Consider the following 21,547-nt stretch of genomic DNA (forward strand, 5'->3'; position numbering starts at 1 on the left):
TAGCCATACTACCTCACATATAAGGCAGCAAAAAGCAAGCTACCTTATACTCAACCTCTATGGAAGAAAGTGCTACTATAGGTTGCTTTTTGCTGGTCCAAGAGAAAGCACCGGCACCAAGCAAAAAACAATATCCAAAAACTGATTTCTTAGAATCACAATTTCCTGCCCAATCTGAGTCACAAGAACATGCCATGCAGCCCGACAGCTTCTTGCACAATCGACAGGTCCTTCAAAGTCTTCCAAGTCTTGTTCCAAGTCCAATCTTGGCCACTACTGCACCTCATGCTCCTAAATTCTGGTTTCTAGTCATTTTTTTTGGCTGCCCCCTTTGGATTAGCTTTTGGATATGTCCATGGGCAAACTTGCACATGACATCCCCCTCTCCTAAATGACGGGATTCCAACTTGTTCTTGGATGACTGTCATCATCCCATTCTATTCCTGAAGTCCCTCTGTCATCCATCCATCTCTCGCAACCCTTTTTCTCTGAAAACCCGGCCTGGTCTCCAAAACCACTGTGACTCTAAATAATATCTATGCATCTATTCCCTCCAGTCCCCAATCCATTCCTGCCCTGACTTCGAACACTGTCTTGGTCTTCATTCCTGAGAAATGAGTCTGGCACTCTCACATCACCCCTTGGAGGATAATCCTCCCTTGGGACCGTTGCCCGAGAACCTATTTGGCTCACATGATTGCCATCCCCTCTTGCTTTGTGGAACACTACCAAAACAAACCTCCTGGGAGCTCTTCCCGATCTTGTGTTCCTTGCCTTGGGCTTCGTACCTGTGTACTTTCCTATACCTTGGACTTGTACACCATCATATGGGACTGAATCAATGTTTAGCTTTGGTGAGCTTGATGCTCTGATACCAATGTAACATGCGGAAGCTCTAGGAGTCTTCTTTCAGCCCTAAACACCACTTAGAACATGCTGATGCAAAAACACAGGCAGAAGGGGAGAATAGAGAGAGAGAGATATGCTGGAAATTAGGTATATTCTTATGGTACAAAAAGGTACCCTAATCTACAGCCATAGGCTGCCTTACATAAAAGGTGGTAAACACCAAAACAATCCTAGTTCTTGACCCACACCCAAAGAGGGAGTGAATGATCTATCCATGAGCACTATTGCCTATTTATAGGCCTCTTGAACAATGGAAGAGCTGGCAGACTAGCAGTTTTCTCCATAAAAAACATCCATGATGACCTGTACCGTGCAGTCGATAGCTTCTGCCGAGCGACAGGTCCTTCAAAGTCTTCCAAGTCTTGTTTCAAGTCCAACCCTAGCCACTACTGCACCTCATGCTCCTAAATTCTAGTTTTTAGTCATTTGTTTTGGCTTTCCCTTCTAGGATTAGCTTCTGGATATGTCCATGGGAAAACTTGCACATGACATGTGATCATTTAGCAGTTAATCAGTTTATTCATCAATTTACTGCTCATTTTCTATTAGCTAGGATCACAGATCCTCAAGATAGAGTCCACGTAGCGGCTCCCCATCTTAGTGGTGGAGGCAGTCACTTGGTGGTGGCAGCATTGGTCTAATCTTTATACAAACCAGACCACAGGTGTCATAGCTTTTAACTGGGATACCTTTGTCCATGACCTGAAGAGACTAGATTCCTCCTACACCAGTACATGACCGGTCTGGCTGGCAGATGACCCATCTCACTAGTGAGGCAATCACTTGGTGGCAGCATTGGTCTAATCTTTATACAGACCAGACCATAGGTGTCATAGCTTTTAACTAGGATACCTTTGTCCATGACGTGAAGACCAGATTCTCCCACCCTAGTACATGACCGGTCTGGCGTGGCACATGAGTTCTCTGGACTCAGATAGAACGGATCCCCAATGCTTTAGTTTTCTGACAAGGTTATTACTTTAGCACAGTAGTTAGGGCTATCTGTGCAGGCCAAGATGGAGCAATTCGTTCATGGATTGGATCCTAACATTCGGTTCACAGTTCGCAACTTTGAACCTGATAAATATGACCGGGCTTTGACTCTCACTCAGAATGAAGAAATGAAGATGAATGGAGGCAAGCCCAAGCAGTCATCATAGTCTAGTACCAAACCCCAACCGAGAAAGGGTAATTCGTCGTCTAAAGACACTAAGATAGACAACACTCCTAGCTCTAGTTTAGGGGGTAAGGAATCCAAGCCTAAGAAAACCCCTAAGGAAAAGGCTAAAGCATGCATCACTGGAGGCTATCTTCCTCCATAGGAGCAAAGACAATATCTATCAGAAAATCGTTGTTTTTTCTGTCATACCATTGGGCATGGTAAGAAGGATTGTCCAAAAAGGCAAGCGGAGCAAGCCTCCAAAGAGCCTTCTACCATAGTTGCCACAATATCCCCTGCTCGTCCAGACCCGCTTGCTACCACAAACACAGTTCAGATCTTACCCTCTATGCATCCCATGCCATCGGTAGTACTTGATGCTAAGCAGGAGTGTGAGGCGACCACCACACAGAAAAGCCTAATGGCTCTACCAAGGGCTGCCAGTTAATAATCCCTTTTGACATGGGCATTTTTGAGGATGCCATCTCTCCCCAGTTGGCTACCAACATGAGCTGTACCTTAGTGCCCTATCATTTAGAGGTAGATGGGTTCACACCTGGTCTTCGCACCCACATATCTCATCGAGCACAAGAGTTTTCTTTTCAGGTTCAAAAGGCCTCATTCCAGTAAGACTACATTATCTCTCCTCTTTTGGGGTGTGACATGATGTTAGGAATCCAATGGTTTCGTCTCAGTATGAACCTATTCCCAATTGGGGGTAGGACACCTTTCTTATCTCTAAAGGTTTTGCCTAAGCTTGTCATAATTCGAGGGGATAGGAGAATTCTTGCATTCCTATGATTTCTCATCTCAAGGCCCAACGAACTATCTGCAAGGGAGCGGAAGGAGCATTGATTCATGCTCAGACAGCTTCTCTCTCATCGATAATCACTGTCTCATTTTCTTCAGTCCCTTAGTTGGCAGATCTCCTTTCTCATTCAGACATTTTAAGGATGATCTCCCACCTAGTATCCCACCCTCTTGTCTTGTGGATCATCACATTGATTTGGTCCCTAGGATAGAACCTCCTAGCAAGTTTCCCTCTTGTCTTTCCAAGACTTTTAAAGGCAAGCTAGAACAGTAGTCAATTTCTCAAACATTTGAAACCTATTCCTTATGGACGATTTTCACAACACCGGCGGACCACCAAGCACTTAAGTGGCTCCCGATGATGCCAAGTGCCCAGTGGAGTGATCAGCACACTAGATAGGGTCAGCTCTTCCACCAAGTTGGAGAAATGATCAAGTACATCCCTAGTCAGCATAACCCAGTAGTAGCAGATGTTCTTAGTAGAAAGACCAGCATCCAAACCAGTCAGAAGTCTACCATATTCAACATCTCTGGAAAAGACTTAAATAACATAGAAGATTAGTATGTTGATTCTGTAGAGTTTGGTACTCAACCCAGTTTGGCCCTCAATTTTGAGCTTGGCCCATAATTCAGTTCACAGACAGGCATGTAAGTTTAGACGAGATGTCCACTTCAAGGAAGGGGATTGGGTCTATTTGCATATCATGAAGCAAAGATTGAAACAAGTGAGCAAACATTTTCCCAAGCTTTCATTCCGTAGTTTTGGACCTTTTCCAATAGTCAAAAAGTTAAGTGATGTCTCCATGAAGTTAAAATTGCCTACCAGTTAAGAATGCATGATGTCTTCCGTGTTTCTTGGCTAAAACCATATGTTGGACCAAAAGTGTTTGATGTTTTAGATGAACATTAGCGAGACATGGTAGATGAAGCAGAAGTCATCGAGCCTAAGCAGATCCTTCTTCATCGTTGGAAGCATGGTTCTAGTCAATGGATACGTCAGTTCTATACAAAATTCTAAGATCGAGGCACCCACAAATCCTTATGGTTAGACAAGGAGTTCTTTCAAGAGTACCCCCAGTTGTTGGTGGACTACTTGGAAGCCATGAACCTGCTACTAAGCTAAGTACGAGGGAATGTCACATGCACTCTACACTATAGTGCATGGTGACAAACTGGCTCATCATCACATCAATGCAATATTGTATAGTTTTAGTTCCATTCAGGATGATATTTGTCGTATGCCGTGACCCCATTGTTGTAATCCTCAGTCTAGGATAAGTCAGGCACAAGCTACGCAAGTCATTCTCAGCCATAGCAAGTCAGTCAGTCAGTCTAAGTCCCTTAACCCACTTAAAGAGACACATTCATGCATATACAATCAAGAAAAGCCTTAGGGTTTGGATTAGAAAGCATCTTGCATATTGCATGTCATTCATGCATAGCATCTAGACCATTGCACGTCATTCATGCATAGCATCTAGACCATTGCAGGAACCCCATATATCATCCAATAGTTATCAGGATATTTACTAGGCTTTTTTTGGGTATTTTTTCCATCATTTTTAAGCATTTTATACACATATCTACATTTATGATTAGACATGAGTAGTCGGCCAGCTTAGTAGTAGTAGCCAGCCGATTGGATCCATGTGTCCATACAAATAGAGTCCTTGCATAATCATTCTCTCATTTCATCATATTCAGCCAACAACATTCAAGCGCATTAGATTTTAGCCTTGCATTCATCTCAGCCCTATGCGTTTTGGAGAAGCGTGTCATCCTACACCTACTAGAAGAGCATCAACGCTTGTGCATTTAGTCCTCCATCAGCAAACACAGTAGTTCTCACATCAGTAAATCTTGTGTTTTTTGCATCCATACAGTTTTCAACATTCATCTTATCATTGTTTTGCTCCAGCCACTTGGTGAAGGTAAAAACGTAGCCTTCATATTCATTTACAGCATTCATACTCTCTAGAACAATCCCAAACAACCCCTCTCTCAGCCCTAGCTTTGCATTCCTCCCTCATTCCATTGGGAAGAGTGCATAGGCTCGAGATTGGACATCTTTGGTGTTTCTATAGCAGTGTATAGTTTAGCCCTACACTTGGTCTTCAGAGGTCTTGTGTTTGGTTTATCGTCAGTCACACTGTCAGTCTCTTTAAAGATAATAAAGCAAATACTATCTTGGTAAACAGGATAGGGGGCCCTTTAGTGTGGGTAATTTGGGACCCCATATGGTGTACAGCTCTCATCTCTCTCTCTCTCACATCTCTTTAAAGTTTGAAGTCTTAAAGTGGATTGCTAAACTCGCAAAACTCAGGATACAAAAGACGATGTGAGCATTTGTGTGACAGGATCCTCCAATACAAATACTTCCATTGCATGTTACATTGGTATCAGATTTAGCTTGTCCACACACACCGTATCCTAGCATGAGGGCATCCTTGGATGTTTAGATTGCGTTCTGGGATGACCATCAACTTCAGCATCTATAAAGGAGAGTACCCATCAGCCAAAAGAAGTCTCCCCCACAAAGGAGACCTTGCTCTTCCAACTACAGTAGACACCATAGCTCTTCTTAGAGCCTGCTCTGCTCATGGAGCGTCTGCAACTCTTGGAGGTAGTAGCAACACATCCTCCTCCACCTCCTCCTCCAGAGCAGCCCCCAACTACATCTCCCTTGTCTTTAAGAGGGAACAACAAAGGAGAGAAGAAAAAGTAGAAGCAGAAGCAAGAAAACAACAAGAAAAAGTAGAAAGACGGGACTATGAGGAAGCCCAACGCAGGATCGACAAAGACCGGTGTTAGGCTGAACTCACCACTCGGGAGCACTAATGAGAGCTCGATCGAGAACTTATGTTACTGGAGCACCAAAGGGAAAAGGAGGCCATTCATCCTAGATACCAGCACCTCTCTTCAACATCCCCCGCCTCAGCAGGTGCCACCAGCCACCCAGCACTCATCAACTACCGTCATTCACACAGTCGACCAAATTTTAGTCAGTATGATGGTAAGTGTGATCATTTAGCAGTTAATCAGTTTATTCATCAATTTATTGCTCATTTTCCATTAGCTAGGATCACAGATCCTTAGGATAGAGTCCACATAGTGGCTCCCCATCCCTCTGGTGAGGCAGTCACTTGGTGGCAGTGTTGGTGTAATCTTTATACAAACCAGACCACAGGTGTCATAGCTTTTAACTCGGATACCTTTGTCCATGACCTGAAGATGAGATTCCTCTCTTACTTTAGCACAACAGTTAGGGCTATCTGCGCAGGCCAAGATGGAGGAATTCATTCGTGGATTGGATCCTAACATTCGGTTCACAATTTGCAACTTTGAACCCATTACATATGATTGGGCTTTGACTCTCGCTTAGAATGAAGAAATGAAGAATGGAGGCAAGCCCAAGCAGTCATCACAGTCCTCCAGTACCAAACCCCAACCGGGAAAGGGTAATTCATCTTCTAAATACACTAAGACAGACAACACTCCTAGCTCCAGTTCAGGGGGTAAGGAATCCAAGCCTAAGAAAACCCCTGAGAGGAAAAGGCTACAGTAGGCATTATTCGAGGCTATCTTCCTCTAGAGAAGCAAAGACAGTATTAATCAGAAAACTCATGTTCTTTCTATCATACCATTGGGCATGGTAAGAAGGATTATCCAAAACGTCAAGCAGAACAAACCTCCAAAGAGCTTTCTACCATAGTTTTCATAGTATCCCCCACTCCTCTAGACCCATATGCTACCACAAATGCAATTCAGATCTTACCTTCTATGCATCCCATGCCATCCGTGGGGTAATGCTAAACAGGAGGGTGAGGCGACCACCACACAGAAAAGCTTGATCCGAGATTATGGCTCTGCCAAGGGCCGCCAGTTCATAATCCTTTTTAACATGGGCAGTTCTGAGGATGCCATCTCTCCCTAGTTGGCTACCAACATGAGTTGTACCTTAGTGCCCTATCATTTGGAGATAGACGGGTTTACACCTGGTCTCCACACCCAAATATCTCACCGGGCACAATTGTTTTCTTTTCAGGTTCAAAAGGCCTCATTCCAATGAGATCTCATTGTCTCTCCTCTTTTGGGGTGTGACATGATGTTAGGAATCCAGTGGTTTTGTCAGTATAAACCTATTCCCAATTGGGGACAAGATACCTTTACTATCTCTAAAGGTTTGCCTAAGCCTATCATGATTCGTGGGGATAGGAGAATTCTTGGCATTCCTATGATTTCTCATCTCCAGGCCCGACGAGCTACCACAAGGAGCGAAAGGAGCGCTGATTCATGCTCAGACAACTTCTATCTCATCGTCGATAACCGCTGTCTCATCTTCTTCAGTCCCTCAGTTGGCAGATCTCCTTTCTCATTCAGATATTTTTAAGGATGATCTCCCACCCAGTATCCCACCCTCTCATCCTATGGATCATCATATCGATTTGGTCCCTAGGGCAGAACCTCCTAGCAAGTTTCCCACTTGTCTTTCCAAGACTTTCAAAGGCAAGCTAAAACAACAGTCATTTCTCAAACATTTGAAACCTATTCCTTATGGATGCATTTTCACAGTCATCCCCCAGACCACCAAGCACTTAAGTGGCTCCTGACGATGCGCCAAGTGCCCCCAGTGGAGTGATCAACACACTAGACATGGTCAGCTCTTCCAACAGGTTGGAGAAATGACCAAGTCCATCTCTGGTCAGCATAACCCAGTGTAGCAGATGTGCTTACTAGAGAAAGACTAGCATCCAGAGACCAGTCAGGAGTCTACCATTCTCAACATCTCTGGAAAAGACTTAAATAGCATAGAAGATCACTATGTCGATTCCGTAGAGTTTGGTACTCAACCCAGTTTGGCCCTCAATTTTAAGCCTAGCCATAATTCAATTCATAGACAGGCACGTAAGTTTAGAAGAGATACATTATTTTTAAATAAAAAAAGCCCCTCCCTCCTAAGAGAAATCCACAAGGTTTTTTTCCTAGGAGAGCAATTTTGCTTGGTTTTTAATATAGTACATGTCCAATTGGTTCTAGGGTAGCTTTACCAAGGTTTAAAGTATTCATTTGTAGTATAAGAGATGATTATTTAAGGATTGTATAAGCCTAGGAATTAAAAAAAAAATTCATGGATTTTCGAAGAGGCAAGGAGCTCAATTCTTTATGATTCATTGGGTATAGTAGGTCTCCTATAAGCTATTTTTTACAAGATACAATTACTTTTTGATCATAAATTATATTTTTTTCATTATTTTTATAATAAGGTTGGATATTTTAATCTAAATTATATAATTATATTTTTTCCATTATTCTTATAATTTAGTTAGATATATTAGTCTAAATCAAATTAAGAAAATGTTTTAATAATCTCTACACAATTTTCAAGTCCAAAAATCTCTAACTAGTCTAAAATAAAATAAATTATTCGAGAAATCTTAGGATAAATCAAAATTTAGAGAGAGAATATTGCTTTAGACGTATTAAATTGAGTCAAATCTAAGTCTAGATAAGATTGTATATTAAATTATAGATGATGAAGATTAATTAGGAGAGTTAGATTTAATTTATAAATTTAGGATTTTACTCCCATGCCTATAGAGAGAGTAGGATTAGTGATGCAAAGAGAGAAAAATAGTCCTAAGATGAGAAAAAATCCCTTAGTTTAATAAAAGAAACATTAGAGTTTGTTAAGATTCAAATTTAGAATTGTTTTTACTCTAGATAAGATTGTATATTAAATTATAGATGATGAAGATTAATTAGGAGAGTTAGATTTAATTTATAAATTTAGGATTTTACTCCCATGCCTATAGAGAGAGAAGGATTAGTGATACTTACAGAGAGAGAAAAATAGTCCTAAGATGAGAAAAAATCCCTTAATTTAATAAAAGAAACATTAGAGTTTGTTAAGATTCAAATTTAGAACTGTTTTTTAAGGTACAGAGATTTCAAGACTTCTTTCTAGAGAAAATTCTAGAACAGAATGGTAGAGAGAGAATTTCAAGAGAAGTTATCCAATATGCATAGATACGGTGAAGGTTAAGAATAGCTCAAAATCATAGAATTGAATTTAGAAAACCAAATTGTACAGATGTGGATAGATGTGGATAGATTGAATCAATATCTCTCAAGAAAATATATTTAGGGAGAGAAAACCAAATTGTACAGATGTGGATAGATTGAATCAATATCTCTCAAGAAAATATATTTAGGGAGAGAAAATTTTGATTAATCTTGAAATCAAGGAGAAAGTACCTTAATCAAGTGCAAATTTCTATCTTAGAAGAAAAGTCTTAAGTGCACTAAAGAGATCAAAATAAATAATCCTTGGTGATGAATAAGGACTAGGTTCATAGTATAAAAGCAAGGACTGAGAATGTGCTTAATTCAAAGAGACCAAGTCCTTAAGCTGTGAAGGATTTGACATCCCAATAGGAATCAAGGAAAATGAATTCAAGAAATCAAGGTTGGAATATATAGAAACCTTCAAGGAAGGGGAAGTCCTTAAGAATGCTAAAGACCTTTAGACTTTAAACATAAAGATAAGTCCCGAATAAGAGAAGTAGATCAATGACCTTAGAACGATCTTCTTTGTATGTAAAAGACCCCAATTGAAATTGAATAGATTGACTCATAGAATCAAGGCTCATAAGTGATCATAGGAAAGAGAATCTTGAGAAGCATTGTGGAGAGATGTGATGTCTTGTTGAGCTTATGATGATTTACACTACTTCAAATATGAATATGGTGTAAAATATTTGAAATTCTACTTATTTATTTGAAATTGATGTATTCATGTGATTTATATGTGTTTCTTTGTGGAAGCCTATAAAGGTACCACATAGGTTTATGGATTTCATGTAGGTTTCATCATTCGCTGAATGCATCACACAAAGACAATCATCCGAGACATTGATCCCTCTTGGCTGAACATGGCACAATTGGCGTGATGTACAAGAAGCGGCTCAAGAGTGAAATGAGGAAGGTAGTGTTTGGTGTGGGTAAGTATGTATGCTAGTACTAGACATATATAACTCTCGACATCGATACCTAGAGTGTTTATGATTTTGAGATAGTAACAACCAATAGAAGAAACTCCTAGGATTATTTGTTACTTGTGTTGAGGTGGATGTGAGATATGCAAGGCTCTTCTAGTCATCATGGTAGTGGTTGGCAATTGTTTGGGCTCATTAGTGCATACTGTATTGGTCTAAGGATCATAGTTATGGTGTGAGGAGATTTATGATGATGATGTGACATTGATGTGTTACTTGTGATATATGATATGAACACATGATATATACATAGATGAAAAGAATTGCATGTTTTTTTAAAAAAATTAAAGGAATGGTTTTTAAAGCAATTCGTCGTGTGTGAACTTATCTTAAGTGGTGTGTGTGAATAAAGTGTCATTTTTCGAATATGGGTGTATGAGTTCACCCCACGTCTATAGGTGCAATGGAGGGCGGAAGGCTACACCCCTGAGATTAGATGATGAGACTAAGCTGAGCCTTATGGATCTAGTCAAAGTAAAAAATGGATTAAACACTAGAAAGTAGGTAGTCGGGTGTGCTGAGTTGCGAGTATTTTCAAAGTAAAACAAACTTGTGTGTTAGAACGAGAAAAAACTAGGACATGTAAGTTAATCATAAACAAGGATAGAAGAATTGTCTTTGTAATGGAGAAGTTAGGATATCTCCTTGACCCTTGGGGACCCGTTTAATATGCTTTCTTGTGAGAATTATGAAGGGAAAACACCTAGAGGAATCATTCATCTATTTCATGTATACACATTATTCTAGTAAGACTGAGAGGAGTTGACGGAATAGCCAAGTATTAGGACATTGTAAGTCACTCTACCCTTATTAGTGTGATTCCACTATCATAGATAGAGGGGTTGAGGTCTCACAGTATGCATGTGTGCATATATTTGGTATGTATGTATATGTATGTGTGTGAGTACACACACACACACATGTATGTATGCATGTACATATGTATGTAAGTATACATGTATATATCTATATATGTAAGTATGTATATACATATATACATATATACATACATACATACGTACGTACATACATATGTAGATATATAGATATGTAAGTATGTATATACATATATACATATATACATACATACATACATACAGACATACGTACATACATACATATGTAGATATATAGATATATAGATATATATGTGGGTACATATGTACATATATATATACACACACACACACACATACATATATAGATATATATGTGGGTACATATGTACATATATATATACACACACACACACACATACATATATAGATATATAGATATATATATAGATATATATATGTGTACACACACACACACACATACACACACTCACTCCATTTGTGCTCATATGACATGTGTAATGGAACAAATTCCATGATAGCCTACTTTAATAGGATTCTTTACTTCTACCACTCTTTCCCATTGGGCCTATGGGTTGTTGCGACTCTGTCGTGCCTCTATACACGAATGTTCATCATAACCCTACAAGGGATGGTGGTGGGTAGTTACATTTTCGTGGAATCTGTTGCTTATGGATTGCTATGACTTTGTTGCACCTTTGTACATGATTGTTCATCATAATCTTACAAGGGATGGTGGTGGGCAGTAACATTTTTGTGGCACCTACTGCTATGACGAAGATGGAAGACTCGTCCGCTCTGCCTCAGTCATGACCTATATATTAGAATGCAGGTGGGTTCTTTCACTCACTTAACATGTCTGCTTTCTTATTGAGCATTACACAATGTCTCTCACCCATGCCTTTGCAGGGGGTCTTTTTGTCCAAGTATACAACTACTTAAGAAAAACATTATTTTTTTAATACCCAAATAGGTTGGTATTTTTCAAGTGATTAAACTAATCTATAGAACTATATTCATATACATCATTATGTATTTTAGCTTTGAATATTGTTGGATCAAAAAATTGTGGCTTTGAAATGTATTTTAGCTCTGAATTTTTTATACTTGAATAAGTTGGTATTTTGCACGTGATTAAACTTATCTATGGAACTATATTCATGTACATCATTATGTATTTTAGCTCTGAATATTGTTGGATCAAAATATTGTTTTAATTGTTCTGCATGGTAAGTATTTGAGAAAAATGAAAGAATGTTGTTTTGAACTATGAATACACATGGTTATAAACATGGGTTCATTCTGGCCATGATCATCACTCTGTTTAAACTACATCTGCTCATACTAAATATATACTATAGATGGTTATGAGTTGCCTAGCCCAAGGCACACAACAAATTTACAACTATCCTTTGAATCTCTACTCAACTTGAATCAGTTGATCCTCTAAAATGTCTTCTTAAGTTAGATATGACTCTGAACAACCCTGATCTTCAACCCTATCTCCTCACATGACCTTCTTTGACAACCTGCAAACCTTCTCCGGAAACCTGCTGACCTAAACTAACCCCAACTAACTCTCAGCTGACTACTACCTAGTTGTAATCTGATTCAGCTAACTGTTTGCTGACCTTTGTCAGATTCTTATCCTCTAGACCATTAGATTTTCCTCCAGAACCAAAAACCCTACTTAATTTGTCAGTTATCCTCTACTGGCTCTTATTTGACTTAGGTTGGCTAAACTGATTCTGTTGACTCAGCTGATTCAGATCTCCTTATCTATGTGTTCTTTGATACTCATAGACCTTCAAACACTTTAGATCCCACAAATATTGAACACTACAATATCTTACCTCACTTTAGCTGACCTTCAAATATGATAACTGCTCGAGTCCTATCTATCTAGTTCAGTTGATTGATTTAACTCAGATCTTTCCACTTATATATCCTCTAAGGCTTAAAAACCTTCCAAAACCTTAAATCTCATAAAAATTCAGCCTTATAATCCCTAAATCAACATGAGATATCTTTTGGCTGACTCTATAAGATATCCTTTAGCCCACAAATTGTTTGATTGACTTAGATTGACTTCTGACTGTCAAACTAGAACCAAAATAGCTTCCTCTCAACCCAAAAAGACTGACTCTATTCTTCCACAACCTCAATTGAGGGGTTTTGACACTCACTTGACCCTGTTGGATACTAATGACTCTTAGCTGATGCTATATGACTCAAGCTTGACTCAACACTCTCACAAGTGTTTTTACAGTCTTACTAAGATTATTATAGTCTTATTGAGTTTTGAGAGTCTGTTTCAAATAATAACATCTTATTGAAACCTACAAGGTTTAGCTCTAGGGGTGCTACTCCTTAGAAATTGTATGCAGGTTTGCTAGTTATATAGCAATGAATACTTTGCTATCTTCAGCTCACTTAGTCTACTCTTACTGAGAGGAAGTACACTCCCCTTTCACCTATTCGATCTGGTTCTGTTTAGGTCCTCCTTCTAGGTCCGTAGCAAGATTTTAAGATTGATAGAGACACAGGCTGGCTCATAAAAAATTCATAAGATTAATAAAGTTGCTAAATGGAGGTTCTTTCAACATAGATTTAATGGTGATTGTTGGATAAACACATAACAACTGGATGTATCAGTACATGTAGTGTTAGGTGCTACTTGGACTTACATAATTTAGCTTGGTTAGGCTTTTTTTAAAAAAACTTGTGGAGATAGGGTGACATCTATAACATGTGGATAGGTCCACTAACACTATAATACGCATTCAGGCTCACAATTTGTTTGTCTGTTTGTATGGATGGAGGACCTACCTTCTCTTCTCTTGTAGTTAATTTCAAAGAAGCTTCCCTTGCTATTTTAATTTTATTTCCACTAGATGCATCTTGTCATCATTGGCTCTAAAATGTACATGACTTATAGTTGAACTTGTTTCATGTATTTCTTTAAATCAAGATGGTATGGCTTCATGAAAAGTTTTGTCTATTCATCTGTGGATATTATATATATTTTAAACTAGCAACACACACACACACACACACACACACATGCACGCACGTACGCATGCACACACATACATAAATATATAAAGGTTTTAGAACCTCTACTATTACTTTTGTAGTACAAAAATGAATTCAAGCTTACAAGTTTATATGAGCGAAAAAACAAAGCGATTACATGAGCAAACATAAGAGATATTTAAATTTTAGGTAAAAATTAGTAAGGACAAATAGTTTCACAAAGCAAAGCCATGACAACTCCGTCCTCTCTTCTCTTGTAAAACTTTATTCAGGGAAATTAATCCTATGTTCTTGGTATTACATAGGCAAAAACTATCACTTAAGCAATACTACTGTTCAAGCATTAATATTACCTTGGATTTAAAAAAAAAACTTAAGTAGGAATGGTGTTAACAAACTTTAAAACCAATACAAGAACAGTAAGGGTATGATCTTTGTACTTACTAGGAAGATCAAAACATGAGAGAATCTGGTATTAATGTGGATCTATGTGTAAAGGTGAGTGCAAAATCCATACATTGAACTCTCCCTGATGTTTGAATTAATAGCAAACATGACCAACTAGGTCCATGACAGCCTACAAGTATGTGTGATCTTCTCAACCCATGTACATAAGGTATCACTAGTGGAGCAAGTGCGATCTCTTCTAATAGCCAGACACCCTAGATCTTAGATACCTCATCCCTCTACCAAGCACTTATAGATCTAGGATATCCTTTGATGACATGGCTAGCTCCCTTCATAGAGGGGAGATGCTATGACTTCTTTGCACCCTATTCTAGAGGAAGATGGTATAGCTTATCACCACACATTATCATGTAGCATTACATAAATACTTTAACTTATATAGCTAATTTTGTTGAGTTTTTCTTTTCCATGTTACAATATTCATCATGGATACATTGTACTATCTTTTTGGTTATGGCTTCTTTGCACCCTATTCTACAGGACGATGGTATAGTTGTATCACCACACGTTGTCATCATGTAGCATCACATGGATACTTTAACTTATATAGCTAGTTTTGTTTAGTTTTTCTTTTCCATGTTGCAATATTCATCATGGATACATTGTAGGTCTCACAAACCATTTAGGCCTTTTGAAGATGTTAATCTCTCTCTCTCTCTCTCTCTCTCTCTCTCCATGTTGCAATATTCATCATGAATACACTGTATTACCCTTTTGGTCTCACAAACCCTACAGGTCTCTTGATGAAGATGTTAATCTCTCTTTCCATGTTGCAAAATGCATCATGGATACATTGTACTACTTTTCTGGACTCACAAACCCTCTAGGTCTTTGGAAGATATTAATCTCCAACCAAAAAGTTTATGCCTATCACCAGAATACAATTCAAAGAGCTTTACAACAACTTGATAGATGTTAGTATCCACATAGCAATCGCCATCCAACAAAAAAAAGAAAAAAACAGACTTCTAGAGCAGCAGTATTTTGCACGGCCTAACAATGACCAACGGACTGCAAAGTTTGGTAAAGAAAAATCTGCAATACCTGGTCGTCTTCGTGTTCAGGTGTTGTCTCAGAGGTACTGGGAAGTAAGGCTTCAAAGCCTTCTATCAGATCCTGGTGATCCTTGAAGGATACCCTTACATAGTCCACTAACGCATCTTTATTTAATCTGCAATATCATGATGATTATCATGCTTTCAGAAGTCAAATTCATGAGAAAAACTCACACTTCTCATCGATTTTTCAGCTCTTAAAACAATCTGCTGTGTAAACAGATACAAATAGTAGGATTGGCACCACAACAGAGCCTTTTTCTCACCTCTTTGATTTGTACTCTTGCAATTTTTGGAAGAAAATGTCGATTTTCTGTGGATCGCCTTTGAATGTGCTTTTGATTTCGTCCAAATACGACCATGCGTTTTCCCTTTCTCAAAAAAGCAGAGAAATTAGGGTTTCGGTGAGATATCACCATCTTACACACAGAAAATGAAGTTTCTTTCCGATGAAATGAGCTGCGTATAGCCTTACAGTGCAGAGATAATTAGGGTTTCTGATCCAATTGATAATCTCAAAAAGATCAAATGAACTGTATTTAGCCTTAGGGTTTCGGTACTTCTCCAGAAGATGCATGAAGAAGTGAAATGCTTACATGTGAGTATGAAGCAGAGGACGAGAATTTCTTGCACGCTTCATGGTACTGAGGAGCCAGCTAGGGTTTCTGGAGCAGAAAACTTTGAAAGATAGAATCGCTCCTATCGAAACGAGAGACGCAATGGCTGCTTCCTTTCGCTGTGCTAATGCAACAGAAGCTTAGATGATAAAGATAACGACGATTGGTCTCACATCCGCATAGTCAGTGAGGAGGTTTAAGGTGGTGGAACTGTAGCGCCTTTACAGACGGCGACGCCCAACGTTAAAGTGCCCATGCACTGCAGAAATTTGGCACTCAAGGTATTATTTTGGCTTTGCCTCCAATTTCAACTATGCCTACCTTTACAAAAAAAGTCTTCAAATTTTTTGAATCATTCTCTCTATTCTTGCACATTCGCCACTCCATGTAGTCATCTCATTTTGCCATGTGACAAAAGTGTACAAAGGGAACAGACTACTGCTTGGCAATAGTGTACAAGGGGCACAGATTACTGACTCGCCTTGCAGTCCCCACTAGTATATTTTACTATTCTTGCCCTTGCCACAACATTCACCTCACATGTCACTCTATGTAGCCATCTCATTTTGCCACGTGATAGGAGTGTACAAAGGGATCAGACTGCTGCTACTTGGCAAGAGTGTGGCCTCCCTTAATCATCATATTGCATCTTTACAAGTCATGGGCTTATGGCTTTCTTATGGTTAGGAATGGCGATGGAGATCTAATTACAAGGTCCTTATTCAAGCCGTGGAGGAATCCTCAACATGGGCCAAGCACGGACTTGTGGGTAGGGGTGGTGGTGTCACTCGACCAACTCTCGACTTGACTCCCATTGCTTAGGCTTTAACTTCAATAGAGGCACCTTGAGTCACCTTTGTGCTTGTTTACACGGTAGTTGTAAAGGTAGGCATAGGTGAAATCGGAGGCAAAGCACAAATGAGATGACTACATGGAGTGGCGAATGTTATGGAAAGGGCAAGAATAGAGAGAATGATTCAAAAAATTTGAAGACTTTTTTGTAAAGGTAGGCATAGTTGAAATTGGAGGCAAAGCATGTGAGCCTTGTCAATTAATGTGCACATTTATCTGGATCTTGGGAAAAGGTTAGTTTGTATGTGGTGATTATAAAAAGGAAGAAAGAATCTCTAAAAAGAGTAAAAGTTTCCAAAAAGGTATAAAAGAGTGATAAGATATGTGGCCACAAGTTTGGCACATTTATAGCCATGAGTTTGTGTGGTGGTGTGACTCTCATGAGCTATATTATAATGTATTTGTAAGGGAGATTATTAGCAATGCAACATATGTGTGTGCTTTTGGTGTTCATTTGTAAGAGAGAAAATTAGCAATGCAATAGATGTGTGTGTTTTGGAGCTTATTGACTCATTAACTTTCCATCTTTATTAAGTGTTATTTGTGCACATTTTCTAACCATGATTAGGCTTTACTTTGATCCTTCCTAGGTTCCTAGAATTTCCCACATGGAGACACTTTTGGTGGTCAAGTAAAGTCCACAAGCTTTTGCAAGCCTCAAATGGGTGGTTGCAAGATGAGGGTCACCTCACTTTCTTTCACTCTCTCTAAAATTGGGACATCGACACAACGAGCAAAACTCTCGGACGAAGTATCTCTATTGTGATATTGCCATCAATAAAAAAATGACACGTCCCTCTAGAGCCAAAAGCCCCATATCTTGATTGAGATACCAACAACGACTACCACGCCAGAAGGCTCGGAAGGCAAGTCACCATCGCTGTCACAATTAAATGTCATCCACCTCACTATATCGATCGAAATATGTAGGCCACTCGGATCCACGTCAATGCCACAGTGGATCCCCCTTGACTTGCCCACGCAAATGTACATTCATCATATTCAGTGATGCCGTCTCCACCGTCCACGTATCTCGAACGAGATAAGGAAATATAATCTCGACCATTGAGGTATCTCGATCGAGATATGGAGATGTGATCTCATCCATTCATATATCGCGTTCGAGATACCAAGATGCAATCAAAGCTATAGAAATAGCTCAATCGAGATATGTCCATATAATCCAACTCGTCAATTAAAATCCATAAGATGCGATTCCATCCATTGACATATCTTGATCGAGATATATAGTCGAATTGCGACCGTCCAACGTATCTCGATTGAGTTACTCACTCAAAATCGTAGCCATCCATTTATCTCGATCGAGATACCTATTTCAAATTGAAGTCATCGATCATCACCAACCCTAAAATCAAACGAATATTGGGGACGTTTTTTCTTAACCCTAAAACCACATGCGTTGATCTTGCAAACCCTAAAATGCACGCCACCAAACCTTGATCGAGATTATAAAACCACAAAATTTTTTTTTCCCCCTCATTATCTCACGTCGCACTCTAGTTAGTGGCTAAACCTAGAGTAGTTGTGTTAGCTCACATTTTGATGTACTTAGTTGATGTTTATATCATTATGAGTTTTTTCATTATTGAGGATCATTGCATTTCAGTTGATGTTCATGGTTTATGGCTTTTTTTTAGCACTTTAGTTATATTCCCACGCCATTGTACCCAAACATGCTCCGAAGTTGACCAAACTTTGCGAGCATGTGGGGGGGACCCACCTTCACGTGCTCGCAAAGTTTGGTCAACATCACAGCATGTTTCCTTTAGTAATCAGCACCCATTGTGGATTTTTCAAGTCTCTTAGTGATCGAGAGGCCATGGAAAATCTAGTTATGCCATCATACCTAAATATGCCATCGTACCTAAATATGATCCGATGGTGACCAAAATTTGTAAGCACGTGGGGGGACCCACCCCCAAATGCTCGCAAAGTTTGGTTAGCATCGCACCATGTTTGGATTAGCAGTTAGCATCTAGTGCAGATTTTTCAAGTCTCTTGTGCTTGAGAGGCCATGGAAAATCCCGCTCTTCCCCATGCCATCGTACCCAAACATGCTACAATGCTGACCAAACTTTGCAAGCATGTTGGGGGGGGGACCCACCCCCACATGCTCACAAAGTTTGTTAGCATCGGATAATTCTTGAATTAACAATTAGTGCCCAGTGTGGATTTTTCAAGTCTCTTAGTGCTTGAGAGGCCATGTAAATTCCCGCTCTTCCCCATGCCATCGTACCCAAACATGCTCCGAATGCTGACCAAACTTTGTGAGCATGTGGGGGGGACCCACCCCCAGATGCTCAAAAAGTTGGGTCAATATCGGAGCATGTTTGGATTAGTAATTAGTGCCTAGTACGGATTTTTCAAGTCTTTTAGTGCTGGAGAGGCCATCCAAAATCCCGCTCTTCCCCCTACCATTGTACCCAAACAATACTCGGATTAGTAATTAGTGCCTAGTACGGATTTTTCAAGTCTTTTAGTGCTGGAGAGGCCATCCAAAATCCCGCTCTTCCCCCTACCATTGTACCCAAACAATACTCGGATGCTGACCAAACTTTGCGAGCATGTGGGGGGGGTTCACCCCCACATGCTCCGAAAGTTTGGTCAACATCATAGCATGTTTTGGTTAGCAAAATTACCGCGCCCAGTGTGGATTTTTCAAGTCTCTTTGTACTCAAGAGGCCATGGAAAATCCCGCTCTTCCCAATGCCATCGTACCCAAACATGCTCCGATATATACTGACCAAACTTTGCGAGCACGTGGGGGGACACACATGCACACAAAGTTTGCGAGCATGTGGGGGGTACTCACCCTCAGACGCTTGCAAATTTTGGTTAGCATTCGGAGCATGTTTGGATTAGCAATTAGCGCCCAGTGTAAATTTTTCAAGTCTCTTAGTGCTCGAGAGGCCATGGAAAATCCCTCTTCCCCATGCCATCGTATCCAAACGAGCTCCAATGCTGACCAAACTTTGCAAGCATGTGGGGGGGACCCACCCCCACATACTTGCAAAGTTTGGTCAGCATTTGGAGCATGTTTGGGTTAGCAATTAGTACCGAGTGCGAATTTTTCAAGTCTAAGTGCTCGAGAGGCCATGGAAAATCCCGCTCTTCTCCATGCCATTGTACCCAAACATGCTCGGATGGTGACTAAACTTTTCAAGCATGTGGGGGGGGACCCACCCCCACATGCTCACAAAGTTTGGTTAACATCCAAGCATGTTTGGATTAGAAATTAGCGCCGCCCAGTGCAGATTTTTCAAGTCTCTTAGTGCTCAAGAGGCCATGGAAAATCCCTCTTTTCTCCATGCCATCATACTCAAACATGCTCCATTGATGACTAAACTTTGCAATCAGGTGAGGGGGGCCAACCCCCACATGCTCGCAAAGTTTGGTCAGCATCAGAGCATGTTTGTATTAGCAAGTAGCGGCCAGTGTGGAATTTTCAAGTCTCCTAGCGTTGGAAGCCATGGAAATTCTCGGTCTTCTCCATGCGATCATACCCAAACATGCTTTGATGCTGCTGACTAAACTTTGAGCATGTGGGGAGCGACCCATCCCCACATGCTCACAATGTTTGGTTAGCATTGAAGCATGTTTGGGTTAGCAATTAGTGCCCAGTGTGGATTTCTCAAGTCTCTTAGTGCTTGAGAGGTCATGGAAAATCTCACTTTTTCCCATGCCATAGTACCCAAACATGCTTCAATGCTGACTAGACTTTGCGAGCATGTGGGGGGGACCCACCCCCACATGCTCACAAAGTTTGGTCAGCATCAAAGCATGTTTGGATTAGCAATTAGGGCCCAGTGCAGATTTTTCAAATCTCTTAGTGCTCGAGAGGCCATGGAAAATCTCGCTCTTCCCCATGCCATCGTGCACGATGGCATAGGGAAGATACATCCCCCCCACATGCTCACAAAGTTTGGTCAGCACCGGAGCATGTTTGGGCACGATGGCATGGGGAAGAGCGGGATTTTCCATGGCCTCTCGAGCACTAAGAGATTTGAAAAATCCACACTGGCCCTAATTGCTTATCTAAACATGCTTCGATGCTGACCAAACTTTGCGAGCATGTGGGGGTGGTCACCCCCACATGCTCGCAAAGTTTGGTCAGCATCGGAGCATGTTTGGGTACGATGGCATCGGGAAGAGGGATTCTCCATAACCTCTCGAGCATTGAAAGACTTGAAAAATATACACTGGGTGCTAATTGCTTATCTAATATACAATGGGTGCTAATTGCTTATCTAACCATGCTCTGATGTTGACCATACTTTGTGAGCACGTGGGGGTGGTCCCCCCACATGGTCGCAAAGTTTGGTCAGCATCAGAGCATGTTTGGGTATGATGGTATGGGGAAGAGTGGGATTTTCAATGGCCTCTCGAGCACTAAGAGACTTGAAAAATCTGCACTGGGCGCTAATTGCTAATCCAAACATGCTCCAATGCTGACCAAACTTTGTGAATGTTGGCAAAGTTTGTTTGGGTTAGCAATAATTAACGCCCAATGCAGATTTTTCAAGTCTCTTAGTGCTTGAGAGGCCATGGAAATCCAGCTCTTCCCCATGCCATCGTACCCAAGCATGCTTTGATAGCATGGGGAAGAGAGATGGCATGAGGAAGAGCGGGATTTTCCATGGCCTCTCGAGCACTAAGTGTTGAACAAACAATATGGTAGCCAAAGTGTTAAAAAAATCCATAAACCATT

General features: G+C 40.3%; 1 protein-coding gene across 1 annotated transcript in view; it reads right to left on the reverse strand.

Annotated features, from left to right (window-relative positions):
- The window catches only part of LOC147610099 (paired amphipathic helix protein Sin3-like 1), a 30,359-nt gene extending 14,283 nt beyond the window's left edge, over nt 1-16,076 (reverse strand). Inside the window, exons 1-3 of the mRNA XM_086787261.1 lie at nt 15,946-16,076; nt 15,616-15,720; nt 15,339-15,465 (exon numbers count right to left, since the gene is read on the reverse strand). Of these exons, the coding sequence (XP_086643387.1) occupies nt 15,339-15,465; nt 15,616-15,720; nt 15,946-15,989 (276 nt within the window). The 5' untranslated portion in view covers nt 15,990-16,076. The remainder of the gene's footprint in view (nt 1-15,338; nt 15,466-15,615; nt 15,721-15,945) is intronic.
- Between the last annotated feature and the right edge of the window lie 5,471 nt (nt 16,077-21,547).

This window comes from Cibotium barometz, chromosome 50 (genome assembly GCF_041138505.1).
Source record: "Cibotium barometz isolate CiBa-2024 chromosome 50, ASM4113850v1, whole genome shotgun sequence".
NCBI lineage: Eukaryota > Viridiplantae > Streptophyta > Polypodiopsida > Cyatheales > Cibotiaceae > Cibotium > Cibotium barometz.